The 27,456-nt window shown below is 37.4% G+C and overlaps 1 protein-coding gene across 1 annotated transcript in view; it reads left to right on the top strand.

Annotated features, from left to right (window-relative positions):
- Cntnap2 (contactin associated protein 2) overlaps window positions 1-27,456 on the top strand; it is a 1,597,185-nt gene that overhangs the window by 465,464 nt on the left and 1,104,265 nt on the right. Inside the window, exon 3 of the mRNA XM_048340407.1 lies at window positions 11,554-11,747. Coding sequence (XP_048196364.1) covers window positions 11,554-11,747 — 194 coding nt within the window. The remainder of the gene's footprint in view (window positions 1-11,553; window positions 11,748-27,456) is intronic.

Below are 27,456 nucleotides of genomic sequence, written 5' to 3' on the forward strand. Positions count from 1 at the left end.
ATAAGGTCTCTCCATAGTCAAGATATGCAATGTGATGTTTTGATACATGTACCAGTTGTGTAGTATTTATCTCGATTAAATTGGTAACACATCTATCACCATCCCTGCTATACATTCAATGCCCAGAATGCAAATCTCTCTGAAAACAAAATCAGCTTGAATAGGTTTAACAGTGGCTAAATGGATGAATGATATGAAGGTAGCTTTAACCACATGCATCTCCAATTGTGTGTACATCTAATTAGAAGTAATGTATTTGTTAGGCAAAATCAGCTTGAAGACAAATCTCTCAGACACTTCTGGCCTGACCAGATTGAGTCCCTCAATGACACATAAATGTAGTCTGACACAAATGTAATATTCCCTGAGAATTTTAAGACTTATCTTTAAAAGTAAGGCTAATGTATAAATAATTGAAAGGTATGATTTGTCTTCATACTTAGCAAAATTAACTTCTAAATTTTAGTTTCAACTATACAACTTCCAATTCACTGACCAGTAATTACAATGAAGTCACAAACTCTTTCAACAGAATTCATAGTAACTGACTCTTATGACCTCGGAAAGCATACTCCCAGAATAACAAATGTGTTTACCACCAATTATCACAGGATAAACTCATTTGTCTCACCTTCTCATTAATCCTTTGACAAGAAGGCACCTGCAAGAAGTACCCCAGTGCCTCATTGTTGAGTACTAACAATTGCAAGATTCATTACAAGATGTAAAGTAGGTGACAGATACACTAACTCAAAATGAAATTCTAACATGTTTGTATATCAACCCATATAGCAGCAGATCGGAGAATACTACATTAATTCAAATGTAATTATAACTCCTCTTTACTGACACCTGTATTTCTAGGGGTTTGTTTATGCTGATACCAAGTTTGTACCTGATAATTAGATAGGTTAAAAAGGAATGAAAATTAAAATGTTGCATAAAATGTGTGAAGCACAAAATTAAATTTTTCCAACCTGAAATCGAAAGATCAGCAGTAATACGGCAACTAAACGTGTGAGAGAAAAAACATGAGATATTGGTTAAGAATATGTTCACTTTCATATTCAAAATTTTTGAAAAAAATAGAATGTAAATGTACAGCTAAATAAATGTTAGTAGTGTAGTTAAACTCTTCCTTACGTTATGTATTCCTCCTTTGTTTATAATTCCCCTTTTCTCGTTTTCTCTCCTGTTCCTTATTAACTTGATCCTTATTTGTTCTTGTGTGAAACTGTTTTAATAGTGTGGTGAATTGGCAAGTTATCCTCTAATAGATGTAGAGAATGGCTCATCTTTAACCCCAAATTCAAATCATATCAGTAGACAATATTGCTAATCGTGCATGATGCTTTTAGCTTTCATTTCAGTATTAAACTAGTGACACTTCATTAATTTTTAAAAGGATTTGATTTGCCTATTAAGTAGCTCATTCGATCCTCTTATGCACGGTTTCTGGAGGCAGAGTTTTACGCATATTTTGCATGTTTCTCCATTAAAGGAAACCATGTTTTAAAACAACTTATAGTCTGTGCTGAATTGTTTACAACTTCTTAAACATGATCACATTGTAAGTATGGAAGGGTGCATCGCCATTTACCTCACAAAAGAAGTGATGATACTCTGCTTCTAGGAAAGACTTCATGCTGTCTAGTTCATACAGCTTGCTTCCATTCCTGCCTCTCTTGTCATTTATTTCCCTTTGTCTCCTAAATAGTTATCAGAAATTGTCCAGTCCTTATCTAGTGCTGGACTCTCCTCATGTATCCATATTCATCATTCATGTAAGACTAAGTCTGAAATTTATAACTTTATGACTGATTTTTCATCAGCTTATTTATATATAAATGTATATATATTATATTGATTATAAATATTTCATATATGTATATAATTTATGTATAAATTTTATATAAATATATGCACATGATATATTTATATATAAATTTCTACATGTATATTATATGTATTTGTATTTGTATATGTGCGTGTTCACCAGCAATACCTTCAATGAATTAACTGGAGGTGTATCTTTCCTTTCATCTATTAGTCTGGGGACTATTATGTTGTCTTCTTACTGTAGCAGTTATGATGTGGTTATTACAGGATGAATGATATAATCTTGAAGAATTAATAAAAATCATCTAGTTTGCAATTAAATATTTTAGTATTTGCTATTTCCTTGAATATCAGCAAATTTAAGGAAATATGGACAAACCATAGATTTTTTAACTTACTTAGGTATTTGCCCAACCTTGTCATTTTTAACACTACTCATTGTTTTCCTGCTTTAGTGACAGCATTTTAAGCACTTCCATATAAGAAAGTGAACTAGATGGTAACAGAACACTGAGGGCCGTACTTATCATAAAAGTACTTCCAAGATGCATCTCTTATTGATATATTGCTCATCCAATATTCTTTTTAAATATGCTTGCTTATAATTGTCATCATGGGAAAATCAGAATTTTGAAGCTCATAATTTGAATCCTATATTCAATAATATAACACACTTATTTTTATAGATAGGTTTGAAATCAATTTAATCTTTTTTCGAGTCTTGTGGGCTGTCTGTTCATTTCCTACATCAGTCTCAAGCTGTAAATATAATACTCATTTGAGGAATCAAAAATGGTGATATGATTATTTTAATCCAATTTCTTGCATGAAGAACAGGAAAGATTTCTTCTAGTTTTCCTATTTCTCTCTTTTATCCAGTGATACTAAAATAAAACATGACTAAATCTCCTCCTCCTACCCCCAAATATATTGGTATGCAAGTCACGAAAATCTAAGAAAATGTTGTGAAAATGAGATGTTGGTACAACAACAAAGTATATAAAGAATAGGGGACAGTTTGATTTCAAATTGTCTTTCAAACCATTGCAAGATCAGTGTGTTCATGCTGGCACTCAGATAAATCCTATTAAGGAATTTTTAACCATGAAAATCAATGACTCTAATAGGATAGAGACACAAAGTATCACACTAAACACAGGTGTACCTTTAACCCTTCATAAGTATGGGTTCCATTTTCAGGAATTCAACCAACCTCATACTGAAGATATTTGTGGGAAAATGCCATGCCTGATCTAAACATAGACAGACTTCCTCATTTCCTAAACCAGCGCATTTATTTATATAGCATTTGTGTTGTATTAGGTATTATTGGCAATCTAGAACTGATTAAAATTATTTGTGAGAAGGATAGATAGGAGGATGGATAGATGGATGGATGGGTGGGGGGGATGGATGGGTAGATGGGTGGATGGATAGGTGGGTGGGTGGGTGGGTGGATGATAGTTAGATGTGTAAATAGCACATTTCTTTACATAGGTACCGGAGCAGCTCAGTGTGGTTTCCCCAGGGGATTCTAGCACAGATATTGATGGCTACTACTTTCAAGCCCATCTGTTTCTATCGCTGTCTCTTCGTGTTGTTTTCCCACTCAGAGCCTATGGAGGTGGGACTACTATAAATATTTCTTGTTTATGACAAAATACACCCACAACGTTTTTATCTTTCCAGTATACAAATGCCCAAATTTCTCCTTTAGGTTAAAAAAAAAGAAAGAAAAGTAACAGATTTTTCTGGTTACAGTACATATTCCTAGATGGAGCCTGTAGCAGCTACTGGGGATTTTAAAAATGAACTTGGGAAGAATAAATTGCTTGTCCTCCAGGACATGGTGTTAGGGTTGGAACAAACCATATGTATTGGGTAATGCTGACCAAAGGGAAGAGAGTCACTCACTCTGGGTGAGCTATGGGGCATAGCTCAACAGAGATTGGAAAGTATATCTTTATCCTACTTCAATGATTTTGAGATTGTCCCTCTTTGCCTTTTTTCTCCCTTAAAAATATGGAACTAAACCACAGAGCCTTTATAATCCTGTATTTGAAACTAGTGCATCGTAGTTTAAGTTTGAGGGTATACATATTAAGAACTGGAGACACAAAGCAAGCTCCCAGTTATTTCAAGTCAGTAAAATCATGTGTGCCAATTATCATGATGTTTCACTGAGAAGAGACTTAATCTTTCTCGGCCTTCATCTATGTGACTTCTCCCTAGGAAGCCATGGTGTATACATTTGCCATAAACCACTGCATACCTTCTTGGCAAATTTACAAAAGTAGATCATTAATGCCACTGATCATTGCCTGAATCATTGTCAAAGTTTACATATATAAAAGCTTCCATCAATGGACTGCACTGCACACCGGATACACATTTTCACATATTGTTCTGCATAAGATATTTGCACATAGCGCAAACACGTGACAACAGTACGTGACAACAGTACAATAATTGATTTGGTTGATGCGCAGGGAATATGTGTATTTCTTTTATGCTTTTCTGCAACTCTATTTGGTGCAGAGCCTCTGCCCCAGAAGATTAGGAAGCTCCAGTATAGGAGATTGTTGTATTTTGTTAATCATCAAAAATTATATCTAGTGACCAGTTAGAATATTACCACTTTGTAAATGACTCTATGACCATTGTCTTTCTCTTTTTTTGTTTTTGTTTTGCCAGTCCTGGGGCGTGGACTCAGGGCCTGAGCACTTGTCCCTGGTTTCTTTTTGCTCATGGTTAGCAATCTACCACTTGAGCCTCAGTGCCCCCTCTGGCTTTTTCTATATAAGTGATGCTGGGGAATCGAACCCAGGGCTTCATGTATACGAGACAAGCACTCTACCACTAGGCCATATTCCCAGCCCCACCATTGTCTTAAGTGAGAGAAAGAATAACAAATAGCTTTTCCTGCACAGAGCACTACACGGAGACTAGGCTTGACAATATCTATGAGAATCTACTTTGAAATTCACCTCATTTTAACTAAACCACTTAGACAAAAGTCACCACATGCGTTAGAAATAATCCCTACTACATAGCCAGGTACAGGTGGCTCATACTTGTTATCCTAGGTACTCAGAAAGCCGAAGTCTGAAGATCACAGTTCAACACCATTGTGGCCTTAAAGGTCCATGAAACTCTTAATGGCCAATTAACTATCAAAATCCAGAAATGGAGCTGTGGATGAAGTGGTAGAATGCTAGTCTTGAGCAAAACGTTCAGGGACAGTGCCTAGGCCCTGAGTTCAAGCCTCAGATCTGGCAGAAATAAATAATGATAGATATGATAGATAGATAGATAGATAGATAGATAGATAGATAGATAGATAGATAGACAGACAGATAGATACTGATTGATTGATTTTACTTTAACACCCACTCAGCCAGGTCTTCCAAGATCTCACATCCTTCCTGGAAAATTGTAGAATTCCCAATTATCTGTTCCCCATTATCTGTGTTCCCCATGTTCTGACCCGCTTAGCCTGATGCTCCTTGGCAATATAAAGAATTTCGATCATTTACAGCAGATGGAAGAAATCTTGGCTGGTTTAGAAGCATGCTCTGAAATATTTGATGAATAAGTGAACCATGGAATTTTTCACCGTACAGTGATAGGTGCGCCCCTCTAGGCAAGGCGTCATCATTGGGAGCAGGCCACCTGGGCCCTGACCATCCAGCCTGGCCGCACACACAGGAGAGTTCCTTGGCACAGGGAAAAGGCTTCTTGACACAAGGGAGACCCCTTACTTCGGGCAACAATAACCTGAGATTTTTGTGAGTTAATGGATTTACAGGAACAAGGAGAGAAGGGCATATGGAAGTTCATCATAGGACCAGATGGAAAGAAAGAACCAGGAAACCTGGGTACTGGTGGCCCGTGTCACGAGTTCTTGGGACTATTATACTGAAAACACAGTATTATAGCAACATACTGTACTTTTACCACTGAGAGTTGACAAATGATTCATATATGATACTTTATATTATAAAGAAAATTTAAATTTAGATAATTGTTTATAAGCCTGATACTCCTGTAAGCATAAAGTTAGTAAAGAGTATCTTAGTTTACTATTCACATTAAAAAACATTGTGCCTGCACAGGCCAGATTTCCAGCTAGTCACAACCATTTTGCATCATAATGCAGTGAATTATACTATGTGGTTTCTTTGCCAGCTTTATATGATTGACAAATTCCATAGGTATGCTTCATGCCTTAAGTAATAAAAATATTAATAACTGTACAGGATGACAGACTGAGAGACATTGTAGTATCTTCTTCACAAGTTGATATGGTCATTAATCAGCATATCTGGGCTTGATTAATAGCCATTTTTTAATTAACCAAGCTTCTGTCTCCTAGGTCACATTTTACCATGATGTAGAGATTTTGCCAAATTCTTTATTATAATTCAAATTGGAGATAAGTCTTTGGAATTTATTATATCCTACTAAATAAAAACTTGATTTTCAGAAGAAATATTTATAATATTACTGTTATAATAATTTTATCTACATTTTGTATACCAATTTATTTTAAAATGGTTTTGGGTTCTGTGTTCTCATTATGGTTGCTTTGCCCCTGTTTCCTTTAGGAACAGTTTTTTTTTTTTTTTTTTTTTTTTTGGCCAGTCCTGGGCCTTGGACTCAGGGCCTGAGCATTGTCCCTGGCTTCTTCCCGCTCAAGGCTAGCACTCTGCCACTTGAGCCACAGCGCCGCTTCTGGCCGTTTTCTGTATATGTGGTGCTGGGGAATCGAACCTAGGGCCTCATGTATCCGAGGCAGGCACTTTTGCCACTAGGCTATATCCCCAGCCCATCCTTTAGGAACAGTTTTGATAAATATTCCAGTTAGTATTACACTGAAGAACACTGTCCGACACTGGGCTATAATCTGAATTTGAATGCTTCAGGAAAGTTAATGGGGCTATTGCTCTCTTGCCAGGTTTCACCTTGTCTCAAGAGGTTATCCCTTGTGCCTGGTTGTTTAGTTATTCTGAGAATAATTTGAAAGCTGTCATCGTGTTGGAGAAGGTAGAAATGGGAAAAAAAACAAACCAGTTCTGTCTTCCTGGCTCTTGATAATACCTGATAATTCTATGTGTTCTGCCATTTTGCCTCAAAAATCCATTAAGGCTCTTCATTTTAATGATATTTCATATAAACATTAATTTGTCTATGATTTCGAAATGACTGTCACTGTCTGTAGTTAGTAGCAGTTTTTAATTAATGAGCACAGCTCCTTTTTCTGGCTATTCTGTTCAAAAAATTACCTACACTTGGCTGAAGTCTGCTTATCCAACTTCTCCAAGATGCTCGCTGCTGTTTTTCTCCTACTGTAAATAAGATCTGAGCTCATTAGCATACTCCTTTAGCACTTCCTAAGGTGCTTGTTATTTTTCTATCAGTGGGATAATTCTCAATTGTGTGCTTATACTGTATGTTTTGTAAATGTCACACTGCATCAGTTTTATTGTGTTCAGACCAAGTTTCATTTATGCCACACTTCGCACTTCCTCTAATGTGCTCACCTTGCAAAAATTCAAGGAGTCAAGGCCCTTTGTCATTTTTTATTTTGAGGACAAAATTCTCCTGCTGTTTATTTAAACATTTATATTCTATGCACGTAGATAATGAGTGGATTTTCCTTTGATGATTTTTTTTTTTATTCTTCATTGATGACTTTTTTTCCCCTAAAGCGTCTTCTATTAATGCTTTCTTTTTCCCTTTTGGTCCTGTTGTTTCCTGCTATTTGGAAACAAAATATATTTGTTTCCCATAATTATAAAGTAATATCACATATGAAGTAGGCTTGTACTGAATGCTGGGCTTTCTTGATTTTGTAACATTTGTGTTCTTGCTCTTGATTTTGGATTGTTTTGGTTTGCACATTTTTTCCCCTCTCTGTCTCTTTCCACAAGCACATGCACACACCCATTTCCAGATCACTCTCTCCCCCATTTCCTTCCTAGGGTTCTAGGATCCATAAACTGAGGCCATCCCAGTCATTGTTAGTCCTGGGCCTCATCCAACAGCGTTATTAGGGAAATATAGGTATAATCAACAAGCCAATGGATTCCTTATCTCAGCACTGGTATGCCTATGTCTGCGCCTTTAAGCCTTCAGTCTCTGGGAAGCCATATTTCCCGATGATTGCTGAGCCAGCCTTAGTCCCAGGAAACTTCAGTTCCTCCCTGTTCCTGGAGAGTCACGGGCCTGGCCACCTCTGTGGGTTCAGGACCCCAGCTCCAGCAGGCCCCAGCTGCGGCCCACTGCACCACTTTGCATTTTGGTTGTATTTCTCCTTGTATGGAGATGCTTATCTTAGATTTGATCCTGGCTATGTCTTTTCAATTTTCTTTTTATCTATCTTATCTCAAAATATTGTGTATTTGAAGCAGAAGGAGACCTCGAAGCTGGAACCCATAATGCTATCTTGCCTGGAGTCTGCTTTTCAATTTATTTGTTTCATCTGATACATACTTCTCTCTCAGTTATTAAAGGAAGTTCTATTCTTAATTGATTTTTTTTTCTCTTATTTTGCTGTCTTCATCTAATCTGGAATCTCGGGGAGGGCTGTGGTTGGAGTCAAGCTGGCCATGGGGAGCAGGGAGTATATTCAGTAGCCATCTATCACTTGACCATGGCCACACACCCTCCCCTGTTACTCTATCCCCGCTCCTCTCAGTGACTCTACTTCACAAACAGCAAAGCAAAAGTAACTGTCGTATGAGCTAAGGGTATCCATCTCATCTACCTAAGGTTTGAGTTTCACACATTTTTCCAGGTTCTTTCTTGTAAACAATCACTTAAATAACTCTGATAGAATAAACGCATAGAGTATGAACTACAAGCATCTTTACAGTACCAAGAAGCATGCCCTTAAACACACACCCTCCCCCACACAGTATTATGGGCAAGAGAGGGAGTGGAAGGGATAAATTGAGAGAAAGGAAATAAGGGAACAGCATTCTTACTGCTTATGAGAGAAAGAGCTCTATAATAAGAGCATATCTTTTGAGGCACTGCACTAAAGCACTAGTTATTTACTGGTTTAATTTTGGATCTACTATCACGAGATCAAAAACATCATCTTATGCTGGGCCCTGAGTTCAAGCCCCACTATATGCATCTTATGCTTAAAAAACAACAACAACAACAACAACAACACTGTATGCCCATTCAATGTCAATGTCTCCATGTCTCAAATATCCTATGTCCTCTTTAATGCCTCTTTGCCACTACTCATTGACTATGCATTGGGAACCCTATCCCTCAAATGCCATTTCCCCAAGCTGCCTGTGTTCGAAGCTGTATTCTTTTTTAATTTTAGATTGGTAGAGGTTAGGCATTTCACGAGCCACATAAACAAACTAATCAACTTTGCCCAATTATGTGCTTGCTAGTTCAAAGAGAAAGAGGAAAGTTTCCATTGATGGATCCACAATGCTCTTTGTGCCAGGCTGGCATTTTTCCTCGCAATAAAGTTCATCACAATTCTCTGTACACATATATCTAGAAAAAAGTAAAGACTCACTTACATTGCCCTGCTTTTACAGTTGGCTCCTTTGAAAGTTGGCAACAAATTCCATTGTTTTAAAAGCTATGAGATAAATGAGCTTGAGGGCTATTTGTTTTATTTGCCTGCTTACTGAAAGTTCATCAAAAAAAATGGATAACAGAAGAAAAATATTGCTTTGGAGTATTCATTAGCAAGGCAATAAAGAAAAGTATTAGGAATTTCACCAATAATTTGGACATAACCCACCATTCCCCTTATAGTACTAATTGCTTGTTGGCTTCGCAAAATTATTCTATAGCTTTGGGAACACATAGATATAATGATATAGATATAGACAGAACTTTATATGCAAATGAACTGAACACTTCTTTTGGGAACTATATTTCTAACAAGGAAGAAAATATGTCCATTATCTCCTGATAATGGAATATATGGTTGTCCTCCAAGCTGACACAAGACTCCTTTGTGATTTTAATTAACTGAATCTAGAAAACAGGCAGTGGATAATAATACAGGACTATAGAAATACTAGATAATGCAGGAGGACAAAATCCTTACTTGTAGATCACACGCAGAAGTAGAAGTAACTCTGACCACTAGGAACATGGTCACATGACCAGTTTGAGTTTCAAATTCAAGTTCAAAGCAAGGTTGATAATCTCTTATAATGCCCATTTGGTATTTCCTTAGGCCAGGTATCATTTAAGGTCTAATTTTTCCATTTACTCTCTATTATTTTATTTTCTCTATTAAGATATTGCACTTACTTACAAAATGTTCGTGAGTTTGATAGTCATAAAATTATATCATAATCACTGCTTTAGGATCTTGGTCTGCCAATCACAGCATAGCAGTGTCCCAGGGTGTGCATTATGTTGACATTGGTGGTTCCCACGAGCGCTTCTCATTTTGTTTCCCCGTTCTTCCCTTACTGGGACTCTGTTTTACAATTTCTAGATTTCTTAGTAGCTCTAGATTCTAATCTGCCCACCATAGTGACACCATTGTCCTCTGGGCCGTGATCTAGAAAGAATCCTGCTGAAAAGCCAAGAAGCTAACAGGTGTTACCTCATTTACTCATGTGGATTGGGATTTGCCTGTGATTTTATAGATGTTTACAGTTTTTTTTAATTGTTTAGAAATCTATTTTCTCATGACTGAAAGTAAAGAATGCACCATATAAACTTGTTAAATGAATGATACAACTGTCATGGCTTACAGAGTGATTTTATTATGATCATCTTCATAGAATAGACTAGTTCCCAGCTTTTGGATTCTCTTTGTGAAACATGGCACATATATTTTGCCATACTTTACATCGAATGCTCTGTTGAATATTTTTCAATTGTTTCTTTTCATTAATTGCTGAACTGACCTTCAAATAAATACTGTCTCCCTGTGGTAATCATGCCACATTTTCTCCTTTATCTGCAACCAGAGTTAAATGTAACTGAAAATTGAATGTTTTTGTTCTATTAATACCATTTCTGTGGAACATATTTTTTATTCTTATAATTCATTAGTTGATCATGCTCTACCAAAAGATGTTCCATTGTAGTAACTCAAATTATTTTCTTAGAATTATGGTTATCAGGAGACATTGGCTCTATTTTTTCTTAGTTGATAAACACTGCTTGAATTCCTATGTACTTCTCCTGAGTTCAGACCTTAATGTAAGATTAACCTTTATTTTAAGAAGTACAGTGCTAATAATTTTTACACTCTGAACTTCTGGAACAAAATATATTTTAAAGTTGTGTGTAATTGGTTTGTTTTTACTTCATTTATAAGTTTCGACAAAATAAAATCTTATGTGAGGGAAAGGAATGAGTTACATATTTTTTCTGGTGATTTTAGCTGGAGTTCATGGTAAATTGATCAACCCTCAGCCAATTAGACTTTGACATGTGCTAATAAGATCTAATTGAGGAATTATGAAGACATTTGCTCAGGAGAAAATGAGCACATAATTACACCATAAAGAGGTTAAAGAATCAATGTTACCCAGCTGGAAGAATATTAGTTGAAGTCCCAATGGCTCCTATAAAGGACACTTCATAATACATCAGAAAAAATACAGCACTGACAAGGCCAATTAAGGTATGTAGAAGAATCCATTTTCAAGTGTACAAGTTCAACTTGAACTATTCATGTTCCTCTCTTGCTTCTGCCCACTCCAGGTGCCGGGGGATGGTCCCCATCTGACAGTGACCATTATCAATGGCTTCAAGTTGACTTTGGCCATCGGAAGCAGCTCAGCGCCATAGCAACCCAAGGGAGATACAGCAGCTCCGACTGGGTGACTCAGTACCGGGTGCTCTACAGTGACACAGGCAGGAACTGGAAGCCTTATCATCAAGATGGGAACATCTGGGTGAGTCTCTGTCAGAAGTAAATGACAAAATGACAGAATTGAGGTGCAAATATTTGACAGTAGGCAGACACTTCCATGGTAAAATACCCATGTCCTCCCATTCCTCATTCTTCTAGCTACCTACAGCTGCCAATATTTATCTATCCAAGCCATTGAAATATTATTTACTTAGTATTATGTTTTGAGTACATTTTTCTTAGACTGTGATAACTTTCCATTGCTTAGAGTGATAGATTGCAATCTAGTCTAAGCAGTTGTATCACCTGAAGTTTTAGAGAACTTATATGCCCATATATGCACTATGAGATAAATAATTTGCCAACAAAAAGTACATTCAATGATGAGCCAGACATCTTCAGATGGAATAAAATATTTATTAGGTAGAAAAGAGTTTGATAAGTAAGATCAGTGATATTTGCTAATAAAATAAAGTTTTCCTAGTGGAATAATATTTCAAATCCTTATTACAGACTTAAGTTTATTCTTTAACTGTGAAGGGAAACAAACTCTTATTCATGTGCTGGTAAATTGTCTCAATTCTATTGGACAGCTGTATGTAAATTTCACATTTGAGTACATCATTTAATATTATATTTGATGTCTAGGTTAGTTTGACTTTTTAAAAGAACTATTACCAAAATGAAATAAATCTAGTCATATTAAGCAAAAAGTCAAAGTGAATGGTGAAGGGGAAAAGGCTAAGGACAATAAGAAACTATTCACTTTTAAAGTTGTATCCTTCACAGTATTAGACTACTAGATATTTCTAGAACATTCCAAGTAATTTTAGTGAGTCTCTACTTTAGAATTTGTAGTGTGACTGATCATTTTTCCAGCAGGGTCTAATGATAGTAATATCATGTGAAATAAGGATATTTCACCACAGTAATAAGACAGGTGTCTTTCCAACTAGTATTTTAGAAATAACACTTCTCAAGCTATAATTGTACTGAAGAATGTTGATGTACTAGAGTGTGTAACTTAGGAAGTGAGAAGTAGAGGAAATGCCTCTTTGTGGAAATCATCTTCGATTAAAATGATTTGCGCCTCAGGCATAATTTATACAAGTGACTCTCAAGGCTGGATAGACAATGGATTCATCTGCAGAGTTTTGGAACATATGGTTGCTTGTGTCCCAACCCACAGATTTGTGTTTAATTGTTTTAAAGTATAGCAGGTACGTTGGGATTTTTTAAGCTTTCCAGGTGATTCTTTCCATATGGTCAACTTTGAGGACCATATTTTAGATTGGTTCCAGTCTCCAGGAAAACAGTTTAAACAGAAAATTAGAAACTGTCTTCCGCGTAGTCTAGGAAAGAAAGACACAGACACAGAGAGACGAAGTAATCAGCCAACCAAACAATAGACCAACCAACTCTCTGGGAATAATAATCAAGGTTTGAATCGAACAGCCTCCCAGTAAAGCCCCCGTGTTCTCTGACCTTCTGTAACTTCTAACCTTAGCCTAGAGTAGCATGCAGAAAGATTATTCCTCGGTCTGAAGGTCATGACTTCTGGATTTCTGGTCTTCACTTTAAAAAATCATAATCTGGTATATAATAATCTCATAGTTGATTCAGGAATGTCAGTTTGTTCTGACACATTGTGAAGCAGGGTTGGACTTATGTATAGTGCTCTCATGCTATAACAAGATGTGTTTCTATCATCTTCCACCTTTCTGGTCTTATTTATTTCTGCTTTTACATCCCATGTTTCTCATTAAAATTAGTATTCTGTGTGATGAGCGGTGGCAGTGACTATTTCTAGAAGAAACTGAACTGAGTACTAATTATGAAATTTTAAAAATCAAAACAAGTTTGAGGTGCAGTATAAATATTGCAAAATACAGTTAAGTGCCAATATGCCTGCCATAGTGAATCTATTATATTTTTAGTCCTCTGTGGTATTAATGTTTTAATCCTTACTAACACAAAAAATTGTTCATTGCTGTGATGCATTCTAAAGGAATAAAGTTCATTAACTTCTGACAGTTCTTCAGTACTTTAAAGCTCTGTATTATTAAGCACAAAGTGATTAAAATTTAACATCTACAATATCCACAAAAATATGACTTACACTATCCTTCATTAAAAGTGGTAATTCATACCAGCATAGTGCTGGTAGCTCACACCTTTAATCCTAATTACTCGGGAGGTTGAGATCTGAGGATCACAGCTCGAAAACAGGCCAGGCAGTAAAGTCTGTGAGACCCTTGTCTCCAATAAGCTATTCCGAAAAAAGACGATTGGTGGTGTGGTGTGACTCACAAAGAAGCTTGGTAATAGATCCCAGGCCAAGGGTCCAATCCCAAGGACTGGCACAAAAGAAAAAAAGAAAAGGTGGTAATTCAATGTTAGATTTCATTTTCATCTACTAGAAAGCACTGTCTTGTAAGTTGGTTTTAAAAAGAATATTCTGACAAAGATGAGATCGCTTTCTGAGGAATACCTTCAGTTAAGGTGAAAAGATTTGACAGTTAAAATTTGCAAGTGGATATAGTTTTGAGATTGCCCTTTCTACTGATTTCTATAAGTACTGAGAACCTGAGAAACCATTTATTGTTGTTGTTTTAGGTCTTTGTGTGTGTGTGTGTGTGCCAATTACTGGGATATGAGCTTAGAACCTCTGCACTCTCCCTACTCTATTTGCTCCAGGCTGGTAGTGTTCCACTACTTGAGCCACAGTTCACTTCTGGTTACATGGACATGAAAGTCTCATAGACTTCCCTACGCAGGCTGGCTCTGAGATGTGATCTTCGGATCTCAGCCCCTTGAGCTAGAATTTCAGGCAAGACCCACTGGACCTGGTCTTTCTTTCTTTTTATTTCTTTACAAACTTGAACACATGACATTTCTCCAAACCTGAAAATCTTAATCTGGCAAAGAATACCAAAAAAAGGTACAGCCGAGATTACATAAGAAACATTGCAGGCAATGCCTACTTGGAAACACTTGTGTTACCAATTAGAGAAGAATTCCACAAATCACATACAGAATATTCTTTCAGTGAGAATGGTCTGTAATGGTGATTTTTTTTCAGAGTGTTTCCATCCCTTCCAAAGCCTTTCCGGATTCAGTGTGCCTCCATTTACTCTTATTCATAATTGTAAATATCTGACCATATTTGCTCATGGAGGAAATGTGACTTAGAACAGGAAGTAGAATCTGGGCAAATTTCTGACATATTTTCCAAGTGAACAAGTGGAAGAGCATGTCCAAATACGCTGGTAGATGGTTTGCTCCAGGCAGGGCCCTGACTAAGGTCCATGGAAGAGGCATTGTTTAAATATGAATGGATTACTGTGTCCTATCTTTTCAAACATTTGTTAGAGCTCTTGCTCTAATATTCCAAATCACTTAAGAAAATCTGTTGTTATTGTAAATGTAAAATATGAATGTCTCTCTTTCTCAGTTCAATAGTGTATTTAATCTCTCAAACAAACATGAGATTGTTCTGTGTGCATGAAACTCAGAAAGGAAACCATCAGGGAGGCTCAATCATGTACCTTCCATGAGATAACAGCTTCTACTTCACTTAATGTATTAATGCAACTCTTTCACGCATCAATGAGACTTACTCTTCCTTGTTTATCTTACACATGTGTGACTGCTACAGTCAGTTATTTGGAAAAAGTACCAGGCATGCGTATTCAAAATAAAGTTACAGATAGCTTATTGAACAATAAAACATATGGGAATGATTCACATTAAATACCTTCTAAAGTGATTTTTGATATAAATGAGACCAAAAAAAAGTCTTTAGGACTTACATAGGAGAACACAATTTCCAAGCGAACTTAAAATAAGCTTTTTATTTCCGTGAAATAGATTTTTTTTCCTGTTTACACCTCTCTTAGGCTGGGTGATAGTTTTAAAGTTTCATGAATTTTAAGAAGTTGGGTAGATTTTTCCAGATCCTTTTACATGTAATGTAATGACTGTACTACTGAATTTTGATCATTTTTCCAAGGATTCATTTGTAAGGTAAGAGCCTCACTTTAAGAGGTAACAAGGTTTCTTCTTGTGTCAGTTTCTGAGATATCCAACATTTACTCTGTGTAGAACCATTCAAAGAACACTGGTTTTGCGTTCATAGTTTCCTTTAAGAAAGAACTATGATAATAACATGTTATTAGTGATTTTGAATATGATTTTCAATATATTGTTCTGTGAAGAAAAATTATATGAACTTATTTTCTAAACGCAGTCAAATAAACAATTCTTTATCCTCTAGTGCATTTTCACCTATTAGGTGAAATGGAATGTAGATAGATAGATAGATAGATAGATAGATAGATCTATTGATATTGATATAATGTTAAAGTACATCTGAGTACAGGCCAGGTTTCACAGGCCTGTAATACTAACTACTCAAAGGCTGAGCTCTGAAGACCAGAATTTGAAGCCAGCCTAGCAAGCAAATCCAGAATACTCTTAACATCCAATTCACCACCAAAAGCCTGAAAGTTGGGTGTAACTCAAGTAGTAGAATTCCAGCTTTGTGCAACAAAACCTCACGGCCAGCTCTGAGTCCTGAATTAAGCCCAAGGACTGGCACCAAAAATACATCAATATGTTTTCAGAAGACTTGGAAAGAAAGGTTCTTACCAAGAAGATTGGGCATTTGATTTTGTATCCAATTTGTATAATGGAGGTGCTAATGTTATTTTCTTACTAAATCAGGTATGGACTAAGCTAACTCTAGGTCCATGCAAATTTACATGATATGGTGGTAAATGGGTACCAATGAAGATTTTAAGCGAGAGGGCAGCTTCCTTACTTAAGACATGTGTCTGCTCTTTGCTTAAGGACAACTTCATGAAGCTGAGAGGATTTCTAAATAGGGAAATCAAACAGGCTGGACTATATTCCTGTGGGCAGCAATCTGCAGACAGGCAGGGAAAATGGTGGTTGAATGGTGAGCTTAGAATTGGGCTGCTCAGGCTACACATTATAATTTTATGCACTTAGATCTGACTTTGTGAAGAGTTTTAAATTCTTCTCTAACTAAATTTTCTCAACTGTAAAATAAGATGGATAAAAATTCACCTTTTGTACTTCAATGGTATGTGGTGTTAAATTAATATTTCAGGCAAAGAGTTGAGAAACAAGCCTCATAAAAATTAATTATTCATTTATTACTAAATTTCAAAAATATGGAATTTCTAGGTGCATTAAGTTAGTATTTTATATGTGTACAATAGTTTTTCCCTATGAGCATATTGGTATGTGCGGTATATTTTATCTGGACTTCTCTGTGCATAACTCATTTTTAAGTATTACTGGGAAGATGAATTTAATTTACACCACTTAAGTCAAAGAGTCATTAAGTGTCACTGAGTCATATATATTGTCATACAAATAGATTTTTATTTAGATGTCTAAATATGACTACCATGTTTCCATTCGAGTTAGCTTTGTTACCTGACTCCATAACTTCAGAGTTTGATGAAAAATAAGTAAGCTAGATTTATCCATCGTATTCTTCCCTGCCTATGGGATCATTTAAAAACACGAGTTAAACACACCCCTGAACAGGATTAAAAATGCTAGCCTTGAGCTGGGATGGTGTGCATGCTATTACCTTGGAAGTTGAAATCCGCAGTTGAGGTTGCCAGAGGGCCTTCTGAGTGTAGTGTCTGCCACTCAAAGCATGGTGTGTGTATCAGCGGCTCCACGCCACACGGGAGCTTGTTAGACTTGCAGAAAATCCCCAGCATACCCCACACAGTTTGAGAATGTTTACAAGGGATTCATATGTAGTTTACAATACAGTGTGTTCCTTCCATTACTTCAGGAGCAGGCCTGAGAAGGAAAAAGTGGAATTGGCCCGTGTGTCTCCACACGCTATGATAGAATTAGAACTGGGAATCCCAGTGCCGATTGCAAATGCCTTGATCAAGACAAGAGAATGACCTTTTGTAAACCAGTACTTACTGAGCAGGACTCCTCACAGTGGCTTAGAGATAAACAAGCAGATAAATACCCAACAATAAATGTGAACCACAAATACCTAAAGCTGTGAGGATATTGTATGATGATGGATCCTGATCAGGAGAGGCTTGTACCAGTTGTTTGGGGGAATGGAGAGGAACGCTATCTCGTGCAACATGGTGGAAGGTGTTGGCTCAACACGGTTGGCTAAGCAGATCAAGAGCTGTGGTGGAGAGAAGGGGAGCCAGGAGCCTTCCCGACCAGCTGAAACTTTGACTAAACTAGTTAACCAGGGAGAGTGGGACTCTACAAGTCCCCATGCCTTTCTTGCTTTTTGAGAGGCAAACAAATGAAAGGATGACCTTTTAGGTGGAAAAGAAGGGAGAATCATGCTTTTTTAAGTCAGCTATGTTTAAATAGCACAGTGTAAACATCTGACTTTCAGAGAGCTTTGGTTGGTGTTGGTGTCTTCTCACAGGGCACTTTTGCATCTCTGTGATGACCACCACTGTACTGAGGTACACTCCTGTGCAAGGATGCATTCCCTACTATACCTGAGCCTCAGATCCACACACGTTTTCATCTCTGTGATGCCCACCACTGAACTGAGGTATGCCATGTACAAGGATGCGCTCCCTACTACACCTGAGCCTCACATCCATACAGATCAACTCCATTTGTCACCACGGTACCAAATACCTACCTTGGTTCTAGAAGCGGTATCATCATTATAATGACTCAGTTTGACTAAATGAAAACAGCATTGAATTTAGGCATAATATTTATAGAAAAAGATAATCTAGGGTCTGACTGGAGCTAGAAATCAAATATCAAAGCTCTGTTCCTAACTTACTGTATGTACACTTACTATTGGGGTGTGTTCGACATAACCATCAACATTGATGTCCCTTAGTTTTCTTACTTGTACAAAAGAGATATAAAAGATTTACCTTAATGTACATTGGAGAAAATTCTGTGTGTGTGTGTGTGTGTGTGTGTGAATAATGAGGCATTGTCCCTTAGCTTTTCACAGCTCTATTTCTAGCTTTTGCTCTTTAGTTGGAGATAAGAGTCTCTTTCCTTTCCTGGACTGGATTAGAACTATGACCCTCAGATCTCAGCCTCCTAAGTAGCTAGGCTAACAGGTATGAGCCATCAGCACTTTCCCCTGGTCACATCCTTGTCCTGTGTAGATTAGTTTAGTATAACACTTTCCTTATTCCTGGCCAGATGTCTCACAGCTTCCTATAACACTTTAGAAAAATTCCCTAAGTGACAAAGAATGATCAGTGATTCTTGGCTATAGAGCCCTGTCAGCATAGTATAGGAGAACGGTTTAAATCCTTAGGAGGCTGGCAATTAAGGGGGAATCTCTAGGGTGTACCTCACCTATTAGCCTTAAAAACAGCCCCCTTGTGTATTCTAGTGTGCAGACTGATAATTCTGAGCTCTTGCCATTGAGCTTCTAATGTGTTGTGTATGGTTAGGAAGAAGGAAGAACAAAGAAATATTCATGGTGAAATCTTGGAAGATTAATTTATGACTATTTAGCTAAGGTTCTCTGTCATCACTGGAAAATATCAAGGAAGTATTTTCAGAATTATTTTTTGCCAGCTAGTCAATAAACAAAACAAACCCCTCCCCTCCATACATACTTTATCCCTGGCCTTCGAAATTATCACACAGTACTTTATTCTGGATAAAGCACCAGCTGATATTATCCATATCACATAATTCTTTGTGCCATCTTGTTATTTAAAACCAGGCTGTGGAGAACCTGTATGCTAACAGCTGCAGACATGGCTCCTACCAGCAAAGAAAAGAGCGCCCCCCTACACACACACACACACACACACACACACACACACACACACACACACACACACACACCAGACTGAAACAGTTTTCTTCTATTGAATTTTGAGAGGTAATTGCTAATTCCATTTGGATTATAATAGCACCTATTAAAAGTGACAGTTTTCATTAGTCAGTCTTCTCAGGATCCTTTGGAGCTGGCTAACACTTTCTTCTCATTTCACAAAAGCTATGACACTTCTGATCTTAAGCACTAAGTAATGCCATTGTGCATTCCCCCCACACACACAGTGACTGTCTTTGGTTGGTGTGTTTTGTAGCTCTGTTTCAGTACACAAATTGGAAAAGAGAGCTGTGTATTATAGCCCAAAGCAACAGAAAAAGGCTGAAATTGATCACAAAGTTATTTGGACTATTTTCATTCAGCACAGCTAAATTATGTTGTGATATCAGAACACCAACAACAACATAAAGTCTATAAGACAAGATTCTGTCTCTTTAAAATATGGTGAACTTGTGACACAAGTAGGGATTTATGATGGGTTTGGACATGACTTATTAAACAAGAAGGTCAGCATATAATTAAATTCCTATGACATTTTTATTCTGAGAATTGTAGTAGATAGGATAATTGTATTCGGCTCTAACTGAATTAAGCATTAAATGTATGCTTTTTGTTTTAAAATTTAAAATAAAAAACCAAGAGTAATATTATCTGGATATACTTTATGCTTAGAGTTGGGTGAACACAATACAATAAAATAAACATACCTGTATTTACACACAAATAGGCACACATATACAGAGAGAGAGAGAGAGAGAGAGAGAGCGACGTATTCAGCCCTAACTAAAATTTAACTAGTAATCTTCCCTGAAATCTTAAAAAAGTAGCTATTTGGTAAAATAAAATCTCTCTCAATAGATCTAATTTGATATTTTAAGTAAGATCAGACACCATTACATATACCAACTACTGTTCATTGAGTACTGACCTCATAAGCACTTCTTCTGTCAACTATTATGATGAGTTCCTGAAAGATGTTGGCAGATTGGTGGAATTATACAATTTAGTGAGCATTTGAATATGCATATATGCTTAGTTACACAATGTGTAATAAAACAGTGATGCTTATTTTTATAATTTTCATTTATCTAATTGTATTGACTAATGTTTAACACCCCTACATCAGTGGGAAGGAAAAGTTAGGTGGTCAACAAAACCATGTGTAGAAACACGTGTGGGGAAACCTATGGGAAGCTCAGGAATTCTGTGATGAGCAAGGCTGGTCTTCTGTTCAGCCATGGATGCAGCTCGGGGACACTGAGTCGAATGATCCAGGGGCTAATACTAAACACGCACAGGTGTGTGAGATAGTCTTCAGTCTGATTGCTGGTATTCAGAATAGATATATCTTCATGATGTCTGTGGAGAGAAGGTACTTTACAGACGAGATCACATGTTGTGCTCCTTATGTCCATTTGTGTGAATGCAAACACAGAAATAATGGTTGTGGTTCCTTCTATTGGAAGTTCAAGGCTGAAAAGGGATACAAAGAGAGGTTGGGGGTGGGGCACCAATTATTGAACATAAGCTAAGTGCTTCCTACATTTGTGAAAATGCAGCAAGCTATGTGTTAATTTCATTCTCCTCTATGTGTTAAATTGCAATTGCAAGGGTTAAAAACAAGTTAATCAGCTGGGTGCTGGTAGCTCACACCTGTAATCCTGGCTACTCAGGAGGCTGGGATCTGAAGATGACCATCCAAAGCCAGCCCAGGCAGGAAAAGACCATGACATCCTCATGGCCACTAAACCAACTGAAATCTACAAACAGAGTCATGATTCAACATAGAAGAGTGCTAGCCTTAAGGAAAAAAACAAAAACAAAAAAACCCCCAAATCCTCAGGGATAGTGCCCAGGCCCTGAATTGAAGCCCCACAACTGACAAAAAGAAAATAAACAGAGAAGAAAAGAAAGGAAAAGAAAAACTTAATCAAACTTGGAATTGAGGTCGTCCTGTGGGAATAAGAAAGGAAGAGTCTGAAAGTGATCAGAATTGCTGTCTCGTTGCAAGGACGATTGCAGGAGAAAAGCCAGTGAGCCCGAGGGGAAAGCAAAGCTAAGGGCTTCAGCCACAGGTAGCATCACTTTGCCAGGTGAGGGGGAGCTGGTTCAATCTTGATGGAAATCCAGGGTGGATCCAATGAATACAGATCTACTCAGGCTGAAGCTATGGGCACAGATATAGTGCAATATTTACTTGCTGGTTAAGAAAACATATACAAAATATTTCATGCCAGACTGTTCAGGTCACTCCCTTGAAAGCTGATGAGTGTGCATAGTCAGATTGCACTGGGGGGGTCTGCCTAAGGACAGCCAAGTAAACCCCTCTACAGCTACACCTACCCATGTGTTTTGTTCAACCTGTGAGATGAACGCCTGAATGCATTCATCTGTGTGATACACTGTGGAATTGTCAACGCAGTGCTATAATTGTTTATAGAGCCAGACTAAAGGTCTATGTGTACGTTTTTCTCCCCAGTAAAATTGAGGAACTATAGAATCATGAGGGAGTCATCCTAAATAGAGGTTCTACAAAAATTATATTTTAAAATGTTATTTTATGAGTGTGTGTGTGTACTGTGTGGTGTAGTGTGTGTGTGTGTGTGTGTGTGTGTGTGTGTGTGTGTATGCTAGTAGTGGGACTTGAACTCAGGGACTGGGGAGTATCCCTTAGCTTTTCTGTTCGAGGCTGGAGCTACACTACTTGCACCATAGTTCTACTTCTCTTTTTTCTGGTGGCTAACTACAAATAGGAGTTTCAGGGACTAGCCTGTCCTGGCTGGCTTTGAACCACAATCCTCAGATTTCAGCTTCCTGATTAGCTAGGATTACAGGTGCAAGCCACTGGCGCCCAACTAAAATTGTTTTCACGTTAAAAAAAATTTTAAAAATAAAACATAAACCTACAAAGAATTACTTTTTATCACCCATCAGGTTTGTAAAGCCTACAAGATTAAATATATATTCTTTTGGCAAGGAGGTGGGGAAATAACATTCTCGTAATCTCCTGGTGAAAACATAAAATGGAAGGACTTAGCAATAACTAACCCAACTACAAATGCATTTATTATTAACATACCAATTCCAGAAATTTCTCCTAAAGGTATAGTTCTAATAATATGAAAACATATGTGTACCAGTTATAATTTTTAGACTGAATACGTGTCGATAAAATATCTCAACCTATCTTTATGAATAAATATGGGAGTTAGGTTGATTAAACTCGGTTATATTTGCAAAATGACCACAAATAATCATAACAAAAACTAAAAGCACATAATAGCAATAACTCTATCATTCGGTGTCAATTCGCTGCATATATTGTTTAGTGAGAAAAACAGTGCAAAGAATTTTGAATATATTTTAACTTTTGTGTAAAAACCAAATAAAAACATACATATTTTGAAGCAGTCTTGAAAATATTTACATCGATAATAAGCAGAACACATAAAACAGTACTGGGGATGAGGATTCTCATAAAACATCAATGGAGAATGGGATCAGGCAGAAGGAAGAATATGTGAATGTGTGTTAATGTGGAGTAAGTACATGCTATAGTACAATACCACATATGTGAGATTGGTGGGTGCATCCAGCAATAATCATATCACTGTAGTAATGAGTAGCATCTAGGGAGAAATTAATTATGAGAGAATCAGAATAAAGGGTACACAGTGTTTCTCACATGATTTGCACATATTTTTCTTTGAAATGTATTTCAAGAGCTTTTCTGTGTAAAGTATTTCAAGGGGTAAATAGTTTTTATTTAAAAAACATCCCTGAAAATCTGCCATTCGTTCAAATTTGCTCTAACAAAGCATCTTCTCAAGGCAGATTCCTCATGGAAGAATGTAAATAAACATATAAACCAGACATTGAAGTTGATATTAGCATTTTGAATCACAACATTCCCATTACATAGATGATACATGGTAATGTTCTGAGGAAATTACAGATTTGATATGATAAGACAGAGGGTAAAGAAATTAAACTGAGATCCATGAGTGAGAGGAAATGTAGGGTGACTTGCCAGTGTGAATCCAAATACAAAAGCATGCACACACATCATACACCACAACATCTATCCGCCAATGCACAGCACCCCATAGGACCACTCCTCATTAAAATCATTTTATCACAAATTAATGAAGAGTTATGTGTAGTCAATTAGAGTCTCCTCTCTGCTTAGCTGTATTTCATGCTCAAAAATGCACAAATATGTATTTCTCACATAACTTATTAAAGCATATTGTTCAACAACAAAACACTGTGAATCATCTCACAAGCCAAGAGAGTTCAAAGCCATCCAAAAGTCACACTTAGAATGAATTCGAAAATGAAAAGAAGTAAAATGGGTAGGAAAGAATTACAGGGTAGCTCTTTATTTTGAAAGCATTTGTACAAAGAGTGCGAGGGGTCTAGAGAGAATAAAATAAGATGTGATTATGTCTTGTCCTGCAAAAGCCGTCAAGATCAAGTCTAGAGGAGGCAGCAATGGAGAAGCCGATGTTCCTTACAGGAAGTCACTAGGCAGATATGAGTTATAGGTTCTCTGCACTGAAGTGTGTGTGTGTGTGTGTGTGTGTGTGTGTGTGTGTGTATTATCATGCCGCATGACCATTAGATGTGTATCTAGCTGGAGAGGCTTACAGTAAATATTAGTTAATTTTCTTGACAACTTTGACATTCTCTCTATAGTGAACTGTCTTTAAAAGCTTACATAGGTCATCCACCATAGCCCAAGCTTCATAATACTTGCTACTTGGAAAGCAGAGATTGGTGGATCACAGTTCAAGGCCACCCTGGGGGGAGAGGGCAGGGATTCCGAAGTTCATTCTCAGTTAATGGTTGAGCATGGTGGTCCATACCTGACCTCCCCGCATGCTGGTCCATACCTGACCTCCTCGCAATATGAGACACAGAAGTAGGAGGATCACAACTCAGGCCAGGTGCCTACTTTGAAAATCACCAATGCAAAAAGACACAAACAGGTATACAAAGGGGCTGAAGGTATGACACAAGTGGTAAACACCTGGACTTGAGTTCCCTACCCAGTACTGCAAAAGGAAGGAAGGAAACAGTAAAGGAAGAAAGAAGGCTGGCAAAGAGGGGGAGAAGAGGAGACGGAAGGAGGGAAGAAGGAAAGAATGGAAGAAGATGAGGGCAGGAAGAAAGGAAGAAGAGGAAGGAAAGGAGGGGGAAGGAAAGAGGGAAGGGAAGAAGGAAAGTTTAGCTATCCAGTAACAGTTGAAAAACAGTCATACTTATAAATAATGTAATTTAAATTTATTTTACATTGCATGATGATTATGTAAGCTTGGTGTCAGATATTCCTTTCCATGAGAGTTTGTTTACAGAATGATTTGAAGTTCCATTCTGCTGGGCGCGCTCCCGGGCGACGTGAGCATTGTGGAAATGATAAGGTGAATGAATATTTGCTATGAGGGGAAATTCGTCAGAGCTGCACAGGTTTTGCATTTGTCTGTCAGAAAATTCCCAGCGCTTTGTAGCAAAGGCCAAAGTGCTGACAGTGTGTGCTGACTCGGGTCTTGTAAAGGAAATGTTATTCGAAGCAATTGAAATTGAATGTGCAGGTAACTTTTGAGGCAACCCAGAAAATGCCATTCAATTTTCAGGTTTCCTTTTGAAAGGGTTAGGAAAGATTTTAAAATTTCAACAACAAATCAAATCTTTAAGAAAAAGGGTGGGGGGCGGGGGGGCGCAACATCAAAGTTTGTTTTAAAGAGCATTATTAAGACAGGATACTGGCACTGAAAAATAGTTATTCTCCTTGATTATTAAATAGAAGTTAAGTATATTGATCCCAACACATCAAAGGCACATCAAACATCAACACTTATTTCTCCTAAAAGAGATCAGTATTTTCGAAAGGTTACTAGAATCCACCTGTGTCCCCAGCTCTGACCTTGACACCTACCACCCTGGCTGTAAACCCAACCACAACCTTTACCCAAAGAGACCGGTGATAGCCACAAGAGAGGGGAGCGCCCGTGGTCCCCGAAAGAGCGATCCTGAATTCAGTTATCAAGCTAGAACTAGGTGACAGGAACGAAATAAATAAGAAGAAATCCAAAGGGGTGAGAAATATGAAGAAACAAATGTGTCCTGGAGGCGAGGGGTCAGTAATGGTGAGAATGCCAGATGGGACAGCCTGTGTGCTCGGATTCCCAGCCACTGCGGAACGTATACTGCATGGAGAACCCATGCGCATTCGTCCTGAAACAGGCATTATGAAGCTAGCCTTGTACTGTGGAGGGCAGAGTGAGCAATGAGCACACAAAGGACCTCATTTCTACCCACCCCCATGGGGATGAGTGGCATGTAAGGGGGATTGCATAGTATGTGTGTAAAAAATGTAATGTGTGTGTGTACAGCTGCATGGACATGCATATGATTGTGTAAAGGTGTATTTGTGTAGATGTCTATGTACGTATGCATGCATGTGTGTGTAGCATTTTACATTCACAGTCCAGTGCTTCCGCTGCACAGAGGCTAGAACTAGTTCTAGAAAAATGCCTTCTGTGCCAGGCATTGGTTGCTCACGCCTGTAATTCTAAGCTACTCAGGAGGCTGAGATCTGAGGATTGCAGTTCAAAGCCAGCCCAGGCAGAAAAGTCCATGAGACTCTTATCTCCAGTGAACCACCAGAAAACTGGAAGTGGCGCTATGGGTCAAAGGAGTAAAGCTCTAGCCTTGAAAAAAAAAGCTCAAGGACAGTACCAAAGCCCCAAGTCCCACCACCAATAACAATAACAAAAAGTCTTCCCTGAATAACAGGTTGTTTAATCACCATGCATTACATCTCTGTACATTTTTTTTCTTTTCTTCCTGGTACATGCTGGTATCCACATTACTGTTGACAGGATATAAGAGAAAAATTGTGTGCTTGATCTATTTTTTGTTTGCTTGGTTTTACATTATGTAGATTGCTATGCACATTTATTTTGTGCCATTTCCCCTTAATCTCTGATTTTCTTAAATTTATTTAAAACATTTTAAGCTTAGAAATTCCTATAAAAGGAATGACTTTTGTAAATGTCCAATAATTTCATATGCTTTTCTTAGGTAATGTACTTGATAGAAAGCCTTTGACAGAGAACAAAATATTATACTAATGCAAGATGATTATTTCTCTTATTTTACTTAAACCTAAATTCCTGACACTATCTCTGAGTATAGGATTACTCGAAAACTAGACTTTTATTTTTAAAAGCCATAATCTGAAGAATATCAGCATTCATTGTGTCTGACATACAAAGCTGAACTGCAGCTCAAGAATTTTATAGTCCTGATATTCTAGATCAAGGCAGTCAGGATTATATCACTTTAACTGCCTACTGGAGCAGATATAAAGAAAAATTACACCTGAGTAGAACATACTCCTGTGTAATCTGCATGATTGGGGAAATTTGGGGTCCCATATATATTTAGAAGTGGAATGTATTTAGCAATTTGAATATAGATATATACTGATCCAGTATGTGACACTGATGACAATTAACTTCTAGACACTGGAGTTTGAATGAAGGGCTTTTTTTTTTTTTGCAGTTGTGTAACCATTCTGATGGTAAAGTATTAACTTCCCTCTTAATTATTTGTACTACGAAGCATTCTATGGTCATTAAAGGCTATGTGCTCATATTATCCCCTAGTGTGTCAGAGGGGAATATTAATTTAGGACAAAGTACAGAACAGTGTTATAAGGCTTTAGAAGTTAGAACTCCTTCTACTGCTAATTCTCCAGATTTCTCATTTATATTAGGACAATAAATTCTCTTTTAATTAGTCCCATGTTTTAGAGCCAGAGAAATAAGCATTTGATAGATTTCAGGAATTCTTTAGTGAAATCTTATAGTGCCTTCCAAATACCATGTTC

This window comes from Perognathus longimembris, chromosome 2 (assembly GCF_023159225.1).
Source record: "Perognathus longimembris pacificus isolate PPM17 chromosome 2, ASM2315922v1, whole genome shotgun sequence".
NCBI lineage: Eukaryota > Metazoa > Chordata > Mammalia > Rodentia > Heteromyidae > Perognathus > Perognathus longimembris.